Source organism: Oncorhynchus mykiss, chromosome 7 (genome assembly GCF_057628025.1).
Source record: "Oncorhynchus mykiss isolate SJ-2025 chromosome 7, ASM5762802v1, whole genome shotgun sequence".
Classification (NCBI taxonomy): domain Eukaryota; kingdom Metazoa; phylum Chordata; class Actinopteri; order Salmoniformes; family Salmonidae; genus Oncorhynchus; species Oncorhynchus mykiss.
This window is the reverse complement of record NC_143028.1, coordinates 53,947,853-53,966,291: the sequence shown is the minus strand read 5'-3', so window position 1 is coordinate 53,966,291 and position 18,439 is coordinate 53,947,853. Positions and strand designations below refer to the sequence as shown.

Here is an 18,439-nt window from a genome sequence, read left to right as displayed (position 1 = left end):
TGGAAAAACGAATGTCCACTTCTCAGGTCAAAGGGTGCTTACGCTAAATCCAAGCCTACCGCGTTAGCTGCACCTGTTCCACATCAGTTCACTTATGACTCATTTCCTCAGGCCCAGGAGAATGTGAAAGTCCATATTGATCCAGACTATTTACCTTTCATTACGGAAGGTTTTGTGTCTATGTTAGGAAGTAAAGACCTAGTGCCAGTGAAGATCCTGAGAGACACAGGTGCCTCTGAATCATTTGTGTTGGAATCTGTGTTACCCTTTTCTGCTAAGACTGATTCGGGGAATAGTGTTCTAATTAGGGGAATAGGTTTGAACACTCTGTCAGTTCCATTGCATAAACTGATGTTGGATTGTGGACTGGTGAAAGGTGAAGTTGTTGTGGGGGTGCGGCCTTCATTGCCTATTGAGGGTATCGACGTTATCCTTGGGAATAACTTGGCTGGTGAGCGTGTATGGCCTGCCGTGTTTCCATCTCTAGTGGTTTCCACTAAGCCGTCATTTGTTGGGATTCCTGATGAGAGTGTACAGCGTTTCCCAGAGGTGTTCTCTGCGTGTGCAGTGACACGTTCTATGAGCCGTGGCGAATTGGTCACTGCGCCGACTAATGATGATAATAATACAAAGAAGTATGCCACTGTTTTCCCTGTTATTCCGTTATCTGTAACCCGCTCAGATCTAATTAATGCGCAACGGGATGACCCCACGTTAGAAGAGTTGCGTGACCAAATTGTGCCTGTAGAACAGTTGGGAGATGTTGCCCATGGCTATTTTCTCCAAGAGGATGTCCTGATGAGAAAGTGGGTGTCTCATGATAGTTGTTTTCTGGGAGAGGCAATTAGTCAGGTTGTTGTACCAGTTAAGCTTCGTGAGTTGGTGTTGGAAACTTCCCACAGCGACGTTGCTGGACATATGGGGGTGAGGAAAACCTACAATCGCATTTTAAGACATTTCTTTTGGCCTAGATTAAAGAGGGATGTTTCTGATTTTATAAAAACTTGTCACACCTGTCAATTAACTGGTAAGCCTAATCAAGCTATTAAACCGGTACCATTGTTTCCTATTCCTGTACTCAGCCAACCTTTTGAGTATCTGATTATTGACTGTGTGGGTCCCCTGCCTCGTTCTAAAAAGGGTAGCAGTTACCTGTTCACTGTGATGTGTCAGACCACTAGGTTTCCTGCTGCCTATCCTCTCCGATCTATCACAACTAAATCTGTGTTAAAAGCTTTGACTCAGTTTCTCTCATTGTTTGGAATCCCTAAGGTCATTCAGAGTGATCAAGGATCTAATTTCACCTCTAATCTGTTTAGTCAGGTTCTTCAACGGCTCCATATTAAACACAATTTGTCTAGCGCCTATCACGCGCAAAGTCAAGGAGCACTGGAACGTTTCCATCAAACTCTTAAGTCTTTGTTGAGAGCTTATTGTACTGAGATGGATAAGGATTGGGAGGAGGGGTTGCCTTGGTTACTGTTAGCCGCTAGGGAGGTTTCACAGGAGAGCACGGGTTTCAGTCCAAATTACCTTGTGTTTGGATATAGGGTGCGTGGACTTTTATCTGTTCTCCAGGATGACTGGAAGTCTCCCGAGCCTCCTCAGTCCCTGTTATCTTATGTGTGTGATTTCCGGAGGCGGCTGTATGCCGCTGGTGAAATGGCTAAAGAGAAGTTATCATCTTCACAGGAGAGGATGAAGGACATATTTGATCGCCGAGCTGAGCCTCGTCAATTTAGTCCGGGTGACCAGGTTCTTGCTCTGCTGCCAATTGTTGGTTCTCCTTTTCAAGCCAAGTTTGAAGGTCCATATACAGTGGTGCGCCAGTACACTGAGCAAAATTATCTAGTGGCCACTCCAGAACGGAGGAAAGCACACCAGCTGTGCCATGTAAATCTGTTAAAACCCTATTATGCACGTTCCTCTGAGACTGAACAGTGGGATTCTGCAGAGGACGCTAAACCTGTTCTTTTGGCTGATACCGTTGTTTCCTTGGGTTCTTGTCGTGCTAGATCTGTGCATGAGGAGGAAGATGTTCCTGGTCCTGACGATTGTATATTGCAGGGTAGATTGAAAAATTCAGAAACACTGGATATCTTAGACAGTCTTCTCACTCACCTACCTGTTGATGGGCGGAAAGAGATGGTTGGTCTGATTCAGAGATTTCCAGGTTTGTTTTCTGATACACCTACACGTACAAACTTAATGGAACATGATATTGACATTGGAGATGCTGACCCCATTCGTCAGCGGTTCTATAGAGTTTCTTCAGAGAAACTACGTTGTCTGGATGCTGAGGTCAAGTACATGCTGGAGAGTAAGATAGCAGAGCCTTCTTTCTCCAGTTGGGCTTCTCCCTGTATCTTGGTCAGTAAACCGGATGGAACAAACCGATTTTGTACGGACTACCATAAGGTAAACAGTGTCACAAAGCCAGATTCATTTCCTCTTCCTAGGATGGAGGACTGTGTTGATCAAGTCGGTGCAGCTAAGTTTGTGAGCAAATTTGACCTGTTAAAAGGCTATTGGCAGGTGCCACTGACGAATAGGGCACGTGAAATCTCTGCCTTTATTACACCCTTTGGTCTGTACTCATATTCGGTTATGAGTTTCGGTCTGCGTAATGCACCTGCGATTTATGAACAGGGTTGTCGCCGGTCTGACCGGGTGCGCTGTTTATTTGGACGATGTAATGATATATGCAGATACTTGGGAAGAACATCTGTCCCGTATTCAAGCCTTGTTCGAGCGTCTGGCTGCGGCTCGCCTCACAATCAATCTGGCTAAATGTGAGTTTGCTCAGGCAACCGTTACATACCCTGGAAAAGTGGTTGGGCAGGGTGAAGTGCGTCCTGTTCGGGCTAAAGTGGTGGCTATTGATGCTTTTCCATCACCAACTACTAAAAAGGAACTGATGCGTTTCTTGGGCATGATTGGTTATTACCGTAGTTTTTGTAGTAACTTCTCTACTGTGGTCGCTCCCTTGACCGATATGCTGAAAGCTAAGGCTGTTTACGTTTGGTCTACTCGTTGTCAACACGCTTTTGAAGATGCAAAGAGGTTGCTTACCTCAACTCCGGTGCTGGCTGCTCCTCGCATGGATTTGTCATTTACCTTGCAGGTGGATGCTAGTCATGTGGGGGCAGGTGCAGTTTTGCTGCAAGCAGATGTGTCTGGGGTTGAGAGGCCTGTTAGTTTCTTTTCCAAAAAGTTTAACGATTATCAGTTGAACTATTCGGTTATTGAAAAGGAAGCACTAGCACTCATTTGGGCGCTACAACACTTCGAAGTGTATGTCGGGTCGGGGGTAGTACCTATTGTGGTCTACACCGACCATAACCCCCTCACTTTTTTGAGGTCCATGATGTGTCCAAACCAGAGGATAATGCGATGGTGTTTATTTTTACAATCATTCCATCTCGATGTGCGGCACATCAAGGGATCTGAAAACGTGATTGCTGATGCGCTCTCTCGTGCACCCTGCTCCTAAATGTTTACGGGACTGACCATTGCTTCCTATTGTCATGTTCTCTCTGTCCTGTCTGCTCCCTCCTGGTCTTGTTTTCTTCGTTCCTCTTAAATGTTGCTTCCTGTGCGAAGGTTGCTGAGGTTTGGGGAGGAGGTTGGCTGGGGCAAATTGTAAGTGTCAACACATAACCTCTCACCAATTTGGGACGCAGGAGGCTGTGTCAATTTGGGACTGCAGGGGCTGGTATGTTGTTCCGGGGTCCTTGTTGGTCCCCGGTTTTATGGGGGGGAATGTGACGACCCTCCCACTCTGTCTGCCGTATTTTGTCTTTGTTCTTGTTTCCTTATTAGGATGCCGGTGGGCGGAGTTGAGAGGGTCGTCAGCTACATGGGAAACACCTGGGCCCAGGTGTTTCCCAGGATAAATACACCCCTTCCCCATTCATGGAGGAGACTCTCTCCATGCAGACATTTGTAGATTGTGTTGTGGTTCTTGGTGGCCTTTTTGTTTGTTTGTTTGCTTTGGCACTTTTCAACACCCTGCATTATCACATTCATGCATACAAAACACCCACTTACGCTACTGATTACTGATTACACACATCATTGTATATTTTCCTTAGTTGCTTTAGTTAATAAATATATATTTTGTTACTCCTTATCTCCACGTTGTCTCCCTTTGTTACGGGCTTTGAGCCGGTTCGTGACAACGGTATGTACTGCCTAAAGGGGCAGCAGCCCCTAAATGGCATAAGCTCTTATCAACAATAACTTTGGGCCCAGGGTTGTGAAACAGGGGAAGGCAGTCCACCAACTTGTCCCACACTGACCTGATTGCAGCTAGCTTGTCTCTCTGCCCCCGAGCTGGTCTGGTGTCTCGGTTATCGAAGTGGATAATCCTGGAAATAATGTGGAAGTTTTCCCAGAGACATTGTTGCACAGAAAAGTTATCTGGCAGTTTCTGCATCCCACAGGGATTCTGTGGATTCCCGATTGGATCTACAAATACCAGCAAGAATAAGAACCTCAAAGTATGCATGTGAATGAGTTTGGTCCATCTCCTTCCATCTCTCTCCAAAAACACACCTTCCTTCCAAATTAGTGCAGTCCAGAATGATTTTCTGATGGTGTCTGGGATGAACAGTTCAAAATAAGACTTTATGTCCTGCACACGAGTAACCGCCATCCGCGTATGCCCTGGTTGCATCCTTATCACATTGGCAGCCATGTGGGGTGGCTCATTCCTTGGACAAGAAGACCATTCAAGTTCACACTTTTTTGACATCCATATTTCTCCTCCTGCCGGCTGCTGATGAGCTGATTGCTGACAGGCTGGTCATGGGAATGGCTGAGGGTCAATCTCATCCTCTTCTTCCAACTCAGTCAGACTCCGAATTGACAGAGACATGATCCTCATATTCTGAAATTTAAGGAGTCACATATGCCAAGCTATTTATTATGTGTCCCTCCCCAAATTTGCACCTGGCTGGGGTATATTTTTTACAATGTATCAAAATAATGTATCGAAATAATGTATTGTAATAACATTGTGCAGGTTCCCGCAATACATTGTGTAGTTTCACACACTACAAAGGGTAAAGAGTGCGAGAAAAGCTGAAGACATGCAGATAGGCAGGGAGACAGACAGACAGGTTATTGGTGTTATGTTGAAACAGCAGGCCCAGGGAGGAGGGTGACAGTGAAGGCACACAGCAAACCTTTTTGTTTCATTTTTACTTGTTTTGACCTACACATACACTTTTCCACACTTTTATTACCCTCGGGTCCAGTGGACCTGAACACCAAATATGTGCTTTATAAATGTGTAGGGGTGTACACAGTGTGCACTCAATGAAAATGTGTTATTTTACATGTTCTTCACAGAAAATGAGCCAAGGCCAATGAGTCTCAGGTTGAAAAAAATATTAATTGTATAGTTTTTATTTGAGTAAACATTGAAAATTGGTCCCACAGACCCAAACACCACACAAGGGTTAACAAGGGTTAAATGAAATCTCAATCAACCCGGGGAACCGGGCCATGCAAAAGGAACTCACCCAATGATGTATGAGCCACGCCTATACATACTTATTTGACCAATCGACGAAACAGTCGTGTCCAAAACGGGGATTCTGGATAAGTTTGACAATTATCCAATAGGACAACGTAGTGGCTTTGATTGACATGTATAATACCGTATTATGTGGTATTTGATGTCCCTGTTGTCCAATCCATGACGTTCCATAGCACAAATAAACAGCAACAATACTTGACAGATGTAGCTAGCTAGCTAGCTTATACCATAGAAGAAAGAGAAGCAGAAACTAGCTATCATGGCTGCTTCCGTGGTTAGGTGGTTGAGGGGATTGTACGTTTTCTTTTTGACATGTCAGCTATCCGTCTTGGCTTTCTTGAATCTAGAGGAATTAAACGAGGTGAAATATGGGATCCAGATTCTTCCCGATCCTGTCATTATGGGGCAGGTGAGACGTGAAATTAAGAATTTATAGTTTACGTTAGCTAGCATGCATGGTCTCAGCGATTCTGCCCAGTTAGCTATCTAACGTCACTGTAGATCGCTAGTGGAGTCAGATGGCTAATGGCTTGCTAACGTTAGTCGTGATATTTGAATTAAATTATAATGCACTAGTTATCTAATTAGATGAAGTAACGTTATAGTGCTGCTAGCTAGCGCACCAGTCAACAATGCGGACGTTACCGTTATGCACAGTCCGATACATTGTGCTAACTGTTGCTACCTACTAATATGTAGCTATCGTTTAGAAAACGCAGTTTCAAGTTGACAGCAGCTGTCAGATAGCATACTTGCCTAGTTCGCTATCTCGTTAACTAGCTATGTAATAGTCTGTTTTATCTAGCGTTATGTCATGTTTTCTACAATGCAGGCTAAGACAGAAGAAGTCATGCTGGTGTCCAGCAAATACAAGCAGATGTATGAATGTCGCCTTCCAGCCCAGGCAGTGAGGTTTCACCAGGACCGAGCCTCTGAGCCTGACTCCCAAGGCTACACCGGACCAGGCATCCCAGACCTGCTCAAGCCCATGCACACTGCCCCCTGCCTAGTGAAGGTCAGACACACGCACACACACAAGAAGACTAAGGGGAGGAATACTATACCACTGCCTAGAGACAACAGTGCTTCATATTGCATCAATGTCTAAACAGTTTTCTCCCCTTGCCACTTTACACCAGAACTATTGCAGACAGTTATAAAGTGATGCTTTTAATTAAATGGAAGAGAATACGTTTAGTTGGCCCAAGTTGGATGCTTGCAATGAGTTGTGCAACTTGTATTGACAGTTAAATACCTTTCGTGCTTATCTGATTTGGTCAGTTTGCATAACCTAACCATCCAAATTCTCTCTACAATAAGCTACCTCTCTTACTGTATATGGATGACGAAGTCACTTGGATTATTGAACTTGTAACCTACCGGACCTTGAGTTGGACAGACTCCATATGCATATTAGAACTTCTCCATATAAGGCAGCCTAGGCTATTTGCTATTCTTCTAGTATTGTAAGGTCACTGTCAACATGAATATGAAATGTCATAGCAACTGAAACGTTGTCATTCTCTATAACTGCAGACAAAAGACTGGTGGACATATGAGTTCTGTTATGGACAACACATTAGACAGTACCACCTTGAGGGTAAGATTTATTTTCAACCACGGTGTTTGCCAAAAGTTAACACAAGTAGCAACAGCTGGATCATCTTGTTTGTACTCACTGTTTACACTTTCACCATGTTTATTTTGGATCCCCTTGTTACACGTCATTATTTACTTCTCTGGTGTTGACCTGTCTAGTGTTGACCTGTCTGTCAAGTGCTGCTGCATCACATGGTTTACCTGATTTGTCTATTTAGATTTAGGCCTCTAATGATAGTCTGTTTTTATCTCTCCACAGACACAGACATCAAAGGGGATGTTCTCTTCCTGGGGTACTATGATTCAGAGTTTGACTGGAACAATGAAACAGCCAAGGTAACTGGTTTAATCCTCTGTTGCATGCAGCCCCTCTCCTCTCTACCCTTAAAGCATTTTGTCATACTTTGTGGTGTTACTTCGTGGCGCTGGAGGGGATGACTGACGTTTTACGTCCTCCTAACCAACTTTGCTATTTTTTAAAGTTTTTTTGCATTTCACTTTTTAAACTTATTTTGTACATAATGTAGCTGCTACTGTCTCTTATGACCGAAAATAACTTCTGGACATCAGAACAGCGATTACTTACCTCGAACTGGAAGAATAATTTTTCTTTAACAAGTCCAACGCGAAGGATATACTGCTTTCTCGGGAACGGGCTCAAATCCCCGTCATTTGCGTGAAAAAGAGGGTGGAGGCCGTGCTTCCTTCTCATAATTCGTAGGCCAGTGAGTAAACTCCCATTGCACGTTGGCCAATAGAACAGATGGCAATCATTGGAAAATAAAATAGATGACCTACGATCACGATTATACAACCAATGGGACATTATCTGTAATATCTTATGTTTCACCGAGTCGTGGCTGAATGACGACACGGATAATATAGAGCTGCCGTTATTTTCCATGCACCAGCAGGACAGAGAAGCTAAGTCTGGTAAGACGAGGGGCGGGGGTGTGTGTCTATTTGTCAATAACAGCTGGTGAGCGATGTCTAATATTAAAGAAGTCTCTAGGTATTGCTCGCCTGAGGTAGAGTACCTTATGATAAGCTGTAGACCACACTATCTACAGAGTTCTCATCCATATTGTTCTTAGCTTTCTATTTACCACCACAATGCTGACACTAAGACCGCACTCAACCAGCTGTATAAGGCCATAAGCAAACAAGAAAAATGCTCATCCAGAAGTGGTGCCCCTAGTGGCTGCAGGCAAACTTAAATCCGTTTTACCTCATTTCTACCAACATTTCACATGTGCAACCAGAGGGAAAGAGAACTCTAGACCACCTTTACTCCACACACAGAGATGCATATAAAGCTCTTCCCCTGCCCTCCATTTGGCAAATTTGACCATAATTCTATGCTTCTGATTCCTGCTTACAAGCAAAAACGAAAGAAGGAAGTACTAGTGACTTGCTCAATACGGAAGTGGTCAGATGACGCGGACTGTTTTGCTAGCACAGACTGGAATATGTTCCGTGATTCATCAAATGGCGTTGAGGAGTGTACCACATCAGTCATCGGCTTCATCAATAAGTGCATCAACGATGTTGTCCCCACAGTGACTGTACGTAGATATCCCAACCAGAAGCCATGGATTACAGGCAACATCCACATTGAGCTAAAGGCTAGACCTGCCGCTTTCAAGGAGCGTTGCACTAATCTGGACCCTTATAAGAAATCCCGCTATGCCCTCAGATGAACCATCAAACAAGCAAAGCGTCAATACAGGATTAAGATTGAATCCTACTACATCGGTTCTGAAGCTTGTCTGATGTGGCAGGGCTTAAACTATTACGGACTACAAAGGGAAACCCAGGCGTGAGCTGCCCAGTGTCGCGAGCCGACCAGACGAGCTAAATGCCTTTTATGCTTGTTTCGAGGCAAGCAACACTGAAGCATGCACGAGAGCACCAGCTGTTCTGGACAACTGTGTGATAACGCTCTTGGTAGCCGATGTGAGACTTTTAAACAGGACAACATTCACAATGCAGCGGGAACAGGGTTACCAGGACGTGTACTCAAAGCATGCGCGGACCAACTGGAAAGTGTCTAAACGGACATTTTCAACCTCTTCCTGACTGAGTCTGTAATATCTACATGTTTCAAGCAGACCACCATAGTTCCTGTGCCCAAGGAAGTGAAGGTAACCAGCCTAAATGATTACTGCCCCGTAGCACTCCCATCGGTAGGCATGGAGTGCTTTGAAAAGCTGGTCATGGCTCACAACAGCATCCATCCTGGATACCCTAGACCCACTCCAATTCGCATACCGCTCCAACAGATCCACAGACGACGCAATCTCAATCGCACTCCACACTACCCTTTCCCACCTGGACAAAAGGGAACACTTATGTGAGAATGCTGTTCATTGACTGCAGTTATGTGTTCAACACCATAGTGCCCACTAAGCTAAAGACCCTGGGACTTAACACCTCACTCTGCAATTGGATCCTGGACTTCCTGAAGGGCCGCCCCCAGGTGGGAAGGGTAGGCAACAACACGTCTGCTATGCAGATCCTCAAAACTGGGGCGCCCCAAGGGTGTGTGCTTAGTCCCCTCATGTACTCTTTTCACCCGCAACTGCGAGGCCAAACACAACTCCAACACCATCATCAAGTTTGCTGACGACACAACAGTGGTAGGCCTGATCACCGACAATGAGGAGACGCCTATAGGGAGTAGGTCAGAGACCTGGCAGTATGGTACCAGGACAACAACCTCTCCCTCAATGTGAGCAAGACAAAGGAGCTGATCGTGGACTATGGGAAAAGTCGGGCCGAACAGGCCCCAATTAACATGAACGGGGCTATAGTGGAGCGGGTCGAGAGTTTGAAGTTCCTTAGTGTCCACATCCCCAATGAACTATCATGGTCCAAACACACCAAGACAGTCATGAAGATGGCACAACACCTTTTCCCCCTCAGTAGACTGAAAATATTTAGCAGGGGTTCCCAGATCCTCAAAGTTCTACAGCTGCACCTTCGAGAGCATCCTGCCCAGTTGCATCACTGCCTGGTATGGTAACTTTTTTACACTGTTGCTACTCGCTGTTTATTATCTATGCATAGTCACTTCACCCCTACCTACATGTACAAATTACCTCTACCCCCACACTGATTCAATACCGGTACTCACTGTATATAGCCTCGTTATTTTGTGTGACTTTTAGTTATTTTTTCGTAACTCTATCTTCAACTGCACTGTTGGTTAAGGACTTGTAATAAGCATTTCACGGTAAGGTCTACACGTTGTATTCGGCGCATTTTAACAAATAAAGTTTATTTGATTCAGTATGTGTTTAACTCTGCTCATACAAAGGACAAAACCAAGAGTTTTTCATGTATACTTGCTGGAAAACATGCAAAAAGCATGTTGTGTAAGCCAATTGAGAGAGAATGTACAGGAAAATCTCAAGCTGTTTAGATTTGTATCCTACTTTGTTTTTCACCCATTTTACTATAGTTGCATTAGGGTTAGAATGAGTGCTTGGCAGGTACGGGGCTGCTTGTTGGTTTTGGAACACAGCATGTACCTTGTTCAGGTTGATGATATGATGAGGAAAAGAACCGCGTGTGAGGCTGAATTGATTGCTACAGCAGAAGTGACTCCCTCCCCTGAGACTCACCTGCTGTTTGAAGTTGTATGTACAGGATACACTGTCCAACAAAATTCTTACTGGCAGGTTCCTTCTGGACAATTCAACAACAATAATACAAGTTTAGATTACCAACATAAAGTAAATGGCTCAGTAGAATATAATAAACATTTTAAGTATAATACAGGAAGGCACAATTTATGGTGCAATATTAACACGTCTATCAGGAAAGGGGGGCATTGGGGGCAAGTGTTTAAATTTGTAATGGTCTATGCAATTTGATGATGCAGTAGAATATCCATGGTGTATGCGTTGATAATAATCTCTTTCTCTTCCTCCCTGGTGCCCAGGCCTCCAAGCAACACAGACTGAAGCGCTACCACAGTCAGAGCTATGTCAATGGCTCCAAGTGTGACCTAAACGGGAACCCCAGGGAGACTGAAGTCAGGGTGAGAGCCTATGCAATGGGGTCTTAATATTGCAATAGACATCAGTAAGGACAACATGTGTTTTGTATTGTATTTAATACATATTGTAAAACTCCAAACACATTAGATATGACTGGTGTGGCTCCTTGACAATCCATGACTTCTGGCCCCTGATCTGCTCTGGTCTGTGTCGTCCAGTTTGTGTGTGAGGAGGGCTCGGGGGACTACGTGGCCCGTGTGGATGAGCCCCAGTCGTGCCGCTATGTGCTGACGGTCCACACCACCCGCACCTGCCAGCACCCCTTCCTTTGCCCGCCCTACACCGCCAAGCCCCAGGGCATTGTGTGCCAGCCAGCCCTCAGCACCCAGCAGTACATGGACTATGTCAAGGCCCAAGTCTGTGAGTCAACAGGGCCTGGGGGTCTTTGGGAGGGTGCTTGGCCTATACAGTGGTTGCTCAACTAAATGTTTTGCGATTATGCTGCGGGACTTAGAGGTAATTTGTGGTTTAATACGGTACCCTGCGTCACTACTTCATTGCTCTAGACCAGCGCAATGGGGAGTTGGAGCACTGATGATCCTTTTGGGTCCCAAGGCGCTACTGTGTGTCTAACTGACAATTAATGTGTGACATAAACCAAATAGAAACTGAGTCCTCACATGTCCTCAACTGGCAGCTTCATTAAATAGTAGCCACAAAACACCAGTCTCAACGTCAACAGTGAAGAGGCAACTCCGGGATGCTGACCTTCTAGGCAGTCATTTCTAACACAAATTTATCTCCGGCACCTACATAAAGCTGAGTGACTCATGGCTTTGGATCAAAATAAGTACCAACATTCTTTCTGATAGTCTTTAATATAAAGAAATGTTTTGGTTATCCTGACCTAGACACCATGTACAGTATTATAATAGCCCATTATGGGCTATTAGCAGGACAATATACCTTTTACCAACACCTCTGTATTTTGGTACTTTGTGCATGGCAATTGATCAGTGTTAAACTTTGTGGATGGGGCCTCCCGAGTGGCGCAGCGGTCTAAGACACTGCATCGCAGTGAACTGCATTACTACAGATGCTGCTTTGATACCTGTGCCAGCCGCCACCGGGAGACCCATGAGGCGGCTTTTGGTTTCTCTCCCTCTAAAAACAGAAATAAACCATTCTAAATAACAACCTTTTTTACAAATTAGTGAGAATGTCTCACCCCATGTTTAAGAATGGCCTTTTCTCGCTCACTCTAGGTTAAATTAAAACAAAATAATCTCTAAAATATTGTTAATTTTTAAACAAAGCGATTTATTATTAATTAGTTTAGAATGATATGAAAGCCCATTAGATATTCTCACAGATCAGATTTGCCCTAATGAAAAATGCCTCTTAGATATTCATTTAGAATCCTCCAATCCTCTTATGCTCTTAGTACTGTAGCCTTTTCCCGACCATCACGTTATACAGGATGGAACGGAAAATATGGCATTAACGGAAACCCTGAGGGTTTCGTTTTTCTTCCAATAGAAACGCCATAATATTCAATTAATTAAGCTACATTTCTTAAAATCAATCCCATATACTATGTTCTTACAAAAAAAGTTGTACAATTCTTTAGTCTTCAATATTGGCATTACTATCAAATGCTTCTCAAATATGCCCTCTGGTGGTCTAACTAGCATTAATGGTAAAAATGGCTGACAATCACATAACGTGCCATAGAATTCTGCAGCAGCCCACAAGGTGTGCTGCAGTAAGATGCAACTTTTTAAAGGAGGAACCACTATGTACTGTGATATGGAGCCAGGCTAAATATATTTTAATTGGTACTTTCCTGATTTCACAAGTCCTAATGAATAATGTAACTCTGCTTCTCGCTCTTTCATTTTCAGCGGATACGAAACGTAAAGTGGAGCAGATCTCAGAGGAGCTGAAGACTCTTGATGAGATGTTGGCTGGTGACGAGGGGACAGACGAGGACTCAGCGACGCCAACTGATGACCCAGATGTCCTGGGGTCAGACACAAAAGGTACAAATCCCGTTTTCTTAATCAAAGTACTTTAATTTATTGGACAGCTTGCTTGCAGGATTTTATAATGAAAGCATCATATTGAGAAATAATCAGTCCTCTTGGTTCATTCCTCTTGGACCAGATGCAGTTCTGACCTCTGAAGAGCCCGAGGATTCTGATTTCTGGGAGGGAGTGACAAAGCCAGGGAGTACCACAGCAATTGACACCACTTCAGAGCATCAGGTACAGTCGGTGATCGTCATATCTTTGAACGTATGCCTTAGTCTTCCACAAGATGGCACCAACAGTGTTTTGTTTTCACAGGCTGGAGAGGATGCCTATGATAATCAGCTCACAGACAATGAGGTCACAGAGGATGGTAATATATTAAACTGGAATTTATTTTTTCACTGCAATATCACTTCTGATGCTTTCAAGTATTTTCCTTTTGGTTAATATCCATCTGGTGTTTTTTTTACTCCTCATAGCTTTTGGAGATGAACAATTTAACTTCAAGATCATCACTGACCCTGCAGACCTGATGAAATTTGTGCAGCATCTCAAAGAGAGCAACAGAAAGGTTAGTGCTGCCTTTAGGCCATGGCACAGTTTACTTTTACCCATAACATTGTATTCATAATGCAGTGACATTTTTGTGCATTTCATTTCAATATGGTTAATTCTGAGTTCGTTCTCAGAAAGCAGAAAATGAAGCCAAACAAGAACGAGAGGAACTCCAAAACGAGAAGGAAAAGGAGAGGGATGAGGAGGGGGATGAAGAAGAGCATCTCTTGCTGCAGGAGTTTGAGGAGGAGATAGCTGACATCTCAGTGCCTTCTGCCAACATTGAGGAAATGAAAGGGGAAATGCAAAAGGAGTTTGACAACATCATAGACGAGGTGCGAACAGACACTAGAGATGCTAGACAAGTGTACAGGCTGGAAATGGGTCTCTGTAATAGAACAGGTTATTGAGTGCTCAACCACATTATTGGCCAAACATCTGAGGTAGATGGACATCTAAATGACCATTATTTTGTCAACATGTTAATATGTTGATTGATAATGTTGCTTCGTGGGGTTTCTCTTTTTTGTTCTAGGCTCAGCAAGAACTGGAGACCGAGGGTCTGAAGGGGGAGTTTGACCGCACTCAGGCAACCCAGACCCTGGAGGCTACTCTGGACAAGCTGCTGGACCGCCTGGAGGACAAAGAGGCCCAGACAGAGGGAGGCCAGAGGGCCAACGACCCAGCCAGGGGTAGTCCCAGCCTGGCCCCTCGACAGCCAGGTAACTGGGCTCTCTGCCTGGACCTCCACCCTCTGGGCCTGGCTCTGTGTTCATAGATCATACATCTACATTCCGTGTATATTCATTTCTATGTAGATCGCTGTCATAATTTCTTGTTCCATCTCATGTTCAGTACCTTTTTGGAGATTTGCTGTTCAATGCTCAGGAGAGAGTAAAATGGGAGTAGGCTATATCAGTATACTTACAGTCCCATATATAGAGAAAGGGAATCATAGAATACCGGTAGTGAATTGAAAACTCTTGATCGATCCCACCCACATTGCTGGCTTTAACTCCTACATCCTGTTGCCCTACTTTTACTTGTTGGGAGGTGACCTCTGTTGTTTGTCCCTCTTTTGTCTCGTCACCCCAGACCAAGCGGCTGACGACCTTGTTAAGATCAGAGTTACTAAGTATAAGACAGGCAGCAGTCCCGATGGGGAGGTCAAAGTTCAGGAGATGGGCGAAGGTGACCCCCAGTGGCAGCACATTAAGGACGTGGTTAAAGAACAGCTAGAGAAGGCGGGACTGAAGGCCGAAGGTAGGAAGGGGAGTGCCCAAAAACACACGGCCTGTCTCTCTTTTCCTCCTGATATCTTTAGCGTATGATCATGTCACTCTTCTCATCTAATTTGGGCTATTTAGGTCAGGTTCCAAAAATAGAAGGGGGTCACTGGCAAAACAGAGCTATGCTTTGCATGATCTCGTAACTGTTGAAATGGGTTTTTAAATTCCCTTCAGATCTCTGGTGTGTGGCAAAGTTAATGTGTGAACATATTATCTGAGGAAGCTTCTGGGTGTGCTTGTCATTAACATTTCTGATTTTAGGCTGGAGTTGCTTCTTGTGTAAATATTTTCCACCTGGATTTTAATGATTTGTATATAGCATGAAATATATTTTTAAGAGGTGTAGATGCAACAGTCACACTCTCTCATCCATTTTCATCTGTCTCTTGTGTGCTTTCCATGTCTCGTTTCTATGATCTATTCTCATTTTGTGTGGTATTGTGCCAGAAGCTTTTCAATAGGGTTGCTGGCTGACATTCATGTTTGTGCAGAGTTGCACATTTTAAGCTGTCCATATTCTGGTGTGTGTGTGTGTGTGTGTGTGTGTGTGTGTGTGTGTGTGTGCGTGCGCACGCGCTTTGGTCTATGTGAAACGCTTGTTAGTAATTGTAATGTTGATAATGATTTTTTAAGGTAAAATTGAGGTGAAGATTATAACACGAAGGACAGCTGAGGAGGCTGGGGACCAGTGGTTGACTGAAGAAGATACCAAGTCCTTCAGAGAGCTGCTCATCAACCTACTGGTAATTACAATTTTTTTTAAATCAACCTTTTAAAAAAACACTACAGAGTTTCCTCTTCTGTCTAGAAAAAGGTTTTGATATGTGTTGAAAAAGATCTGTAAGGACATTTTCTCTATTTGGTTCAACGACTGCTCTCAAAACCAATATAAGCAATTGATGGAGAGGGAAGCAGTTCAACATTTTGGAAGAAGTCTAAGTAATATATGAGTAATTGTGTGAGCTATTATTTTTGCTCTTCCCTGTATTTCTCTCAGACAGGGGGAACAGAAGAGGTTTACAAGGAGCAAAAGAGACAGCAGGAGTTGGAAAACAACTACAGATTTGTATGGGGAGAGAGACAGGAAGAGGCCCAGTCCACCAGTACTGCACCGGACTCGGATGATGTGGAGATATGAGCTCTGGGGAGACGTTTCCTCGCATCGTGGGAACCAAGCACCTGTGGAGACAAGGAGTGTCCCTCTCCCCTGTCAGAGCTCTGAACTCACTGTCAAGTCTCAGCCTCCCCTGGGGCCCCACTGGTAAAACCAGTGTCCACAGACACACCTGTTTCCACACTCAGAAATATGTTGTGTCCGTATCAGGCACTTATGTACCTTGCACAAACCAATCCAATTGTCTCAGCTGTGGTAGTGTAATAGTGTCAGGTTTTTTTTCTCTCTAGTGAGAGGCCAATGTGATGGCTGAAAAAGCATTATTTCAATGTTGATTGCTATCAGTTGGAATCAGAGGAGGGTGAAAAACACCATGGACTGGACAATTTGCACATGTGAAAATGTCTCTTTCTTGGACTGTATATGATGTTGAACTTTGCATTTCTACAGAACTATGATACCCTCTCCTGTATCCACATAGCAGTGCTTATAATTACTCCTCTGTATTTGTTTGCTGCTCTACACTGATTAAATCACCTCAATGAGTGATGCACTGGGGGAATTGACCTGCTATTTACGCTTGGCTTCACAACTGGATGAATACAATATGTTTGCAAAATGAGTGTTTTGTTCAATTGATCTTTTATTTTTTATTTTTTTATTCTGCAATGTTTAAAAAGAATGCAGGTTTGGAATCCTGAAAAAGATTGAGACACATATGCTGTTGTAGGCTGGGTACCAGTGTCTCCACTCTCTGTACACCATGTCATGTGCCAAAGAGGCTGGCCTTTCTGCTATCTTCAATTAACATTCTATTGTTAATGAGCTCGAGCAGATCCTGATTCGATCGAAATTCTTGTCACTTTTTTTCTCCACAGAGCATGTTGGTATCCGGGTGCTTTTTTTTGTTTGTCCAGATGAAACCAATCTGTCGAAAGTTTCTACAGTAGCACACGTCTAAATTCTCAAACTAAATACATACTGCAATTCCATCCACAAAATGTCTTAATTCAACTTGCTAACAGCTAAATGTTTTTTAAAACTTTGTTATAAATTATCGTTCTATTTCCGATGTTCCACATGTTGTCAAGGAAAATATGTTAATTCCGGCAGCCAATGAGCAACTCCGCTATAAATCCAGCACATATTAAACAGTCTCTTTGGCAATGACAAGGGGTGGAATGTTAGCTTAAGAGGCTGGTACTCAGACCAATGTTGTGGTTTAGAGGTTGAACCACAGTTTAAATCAGAACGAGTGTCATTTAGTATAGCTTTTCCTCTTTAATTACATTACCAAGTTAACTTCGTCATTGTGGAATTGACATGCTTGTTGAAGCAATCATACTTCATATGGATTTTGTAGTGTTTTAAAAGATGAGAAATGTTTCTGGAAACTTTACATTTATAAAATTTGAATGTTCAAAACCGTTATTTGAAGTTCAAGATTCTATTTAGCTCTAATGGCATTTAGAACCAAAGGATAATCAAATGTAATTTCTCTGAAATAAGTATTGGAGCTCATCTAGTGAGAGAAATGGACACCCTCCCTAAAAGTAATTTTGAGCTGCCTTGTAAAATTTGTTCAGCCAAAAAGGTTATATTTTCAACATTGTGCTCATAGGGCAGCTGTTCTTATCAACAACTCCATTTTAAAGTTACAACCTTGGCATAGGACAACATAGGAAACTGGTTAGAAAACAGACGTTTCTGACTTGCTAACAGAATGAACGCAGTACATGTATAACTACAACCAGTTAGCGATTCGGAAATGTCAGCGTTTCCTAGTTCCGACTAGCACTTGAACTCGGCATTGTTTTGCGCAAAGTTTTTTTCAGAGATGTCGAAGGTGTCACAGGCTGATGCGGGTGCGTTGCAAAAATAAATGTAGAAATCTATGTTATTCAATTATTGCGCCAACGCGCGTCTGCTTTGCCAAGGGCTAAAATAGAAGTCAGTTCTATTTCTGACGCAGATCACACTGCAAGTCCTGCCTCTCCCATCTCCTCATTGGTTGTTAGAAGCAGGTACTCAGCAGGGACTGAAAGACGAACGAGGTCAGTGGCGGTAATGCACCTAATTTATTAAAGTTGCCAATCTCATAAAGTCAAGAGAAGGAAAAGGCCTGGAAGGTGGAGAGATGACTAGAAACGATTCGGTTGATCGTTTTATGAGTGGATTAATTGTCAAGGTAGAGGATCTTGTGCATTTCAGGTAAAATAACAACTCAATGTTTATATCCCAGGACAAATTAGTGAGGAACAGCAAGCTAGCTAAATAGGACAAATTAGCTAGCAATTGCT

At 43.5% G+C, this 18,439-nt stretch overlaps 1 protein-coding gene across 2 annotated transcripts; it reads left to right on the top strand.

The window, feature by feature from the left end:
- Positions 1-5,538: 5,538 nt before the first annotated feature.
- Positions 5,539-17,570, top strand: os9 (OS9 endoplasmic reticulum lectin). Of its 2 annotated transcripts, XM_021609932.3 has the most exons (15): positions 5,539-5,954; positions 6,378-6,560; positions 7,082-7,145; positions 7,404-7,480; positions 11,091-11,189; positions 11,367-11,568; positions 13,053-13,190; positions 13,315-13,415; positions 13,497-13,551; positions 13,661-13,752; positions 13,871-14,071; positions 14,272-14,458; positions 14,832-14,999; positions 15,659-15,768; positions 16,023-17,570. In XM_021609932.3, the coding sequence occupies exons 1-15, from the start codon at positions 5,805-5,807 to the stop codon at positions 16,161-16,163; spliced, it is 1,968 nt and encodes a 655-aa protein (XP_021465607.3). In that variant the 5' UTR covers positions 5,539-5,804; the 3' UTR covers positions 16,164-17,570. The 2 variants fall into 2 exon arrangements, with proteins under 2 accessions (XP_021465607.3, XP_021465608.3); XM_021609933.3 differs by lacking the exon at positions 14,832-14,999.
- Positions 17,571-18,439: the final 869 nt, after the last annotated feature.

What these genes read in the sequence shown, in the direction of transcription:
- os9 (XM_021609932.3), top strand. Translation starts at nt 5,805, where the DNA reads ATGGCTGCTTCCGTGGTTAGGTGGTTGAGGGGATTGTACGTTTTCTTT. An exon ending in GGAACAATGAAACAGCCAAG is followed by an intron (nt 7,481 to 11,090) that starts GTAACTGGTTTA and finishes CCTGGTGCCCAG; the next exon opens with GCCTCCAAGCAACACAGACT. An exon ending in CCTGGGGTCAGACACAAAAG is followed by an intron (nt 13,191 to 13,314) that starts GTACAAATCCCG and finishes CTCTTGGACCAG; the next exon opens with ATGCAGTTCTGACCTCTGAA.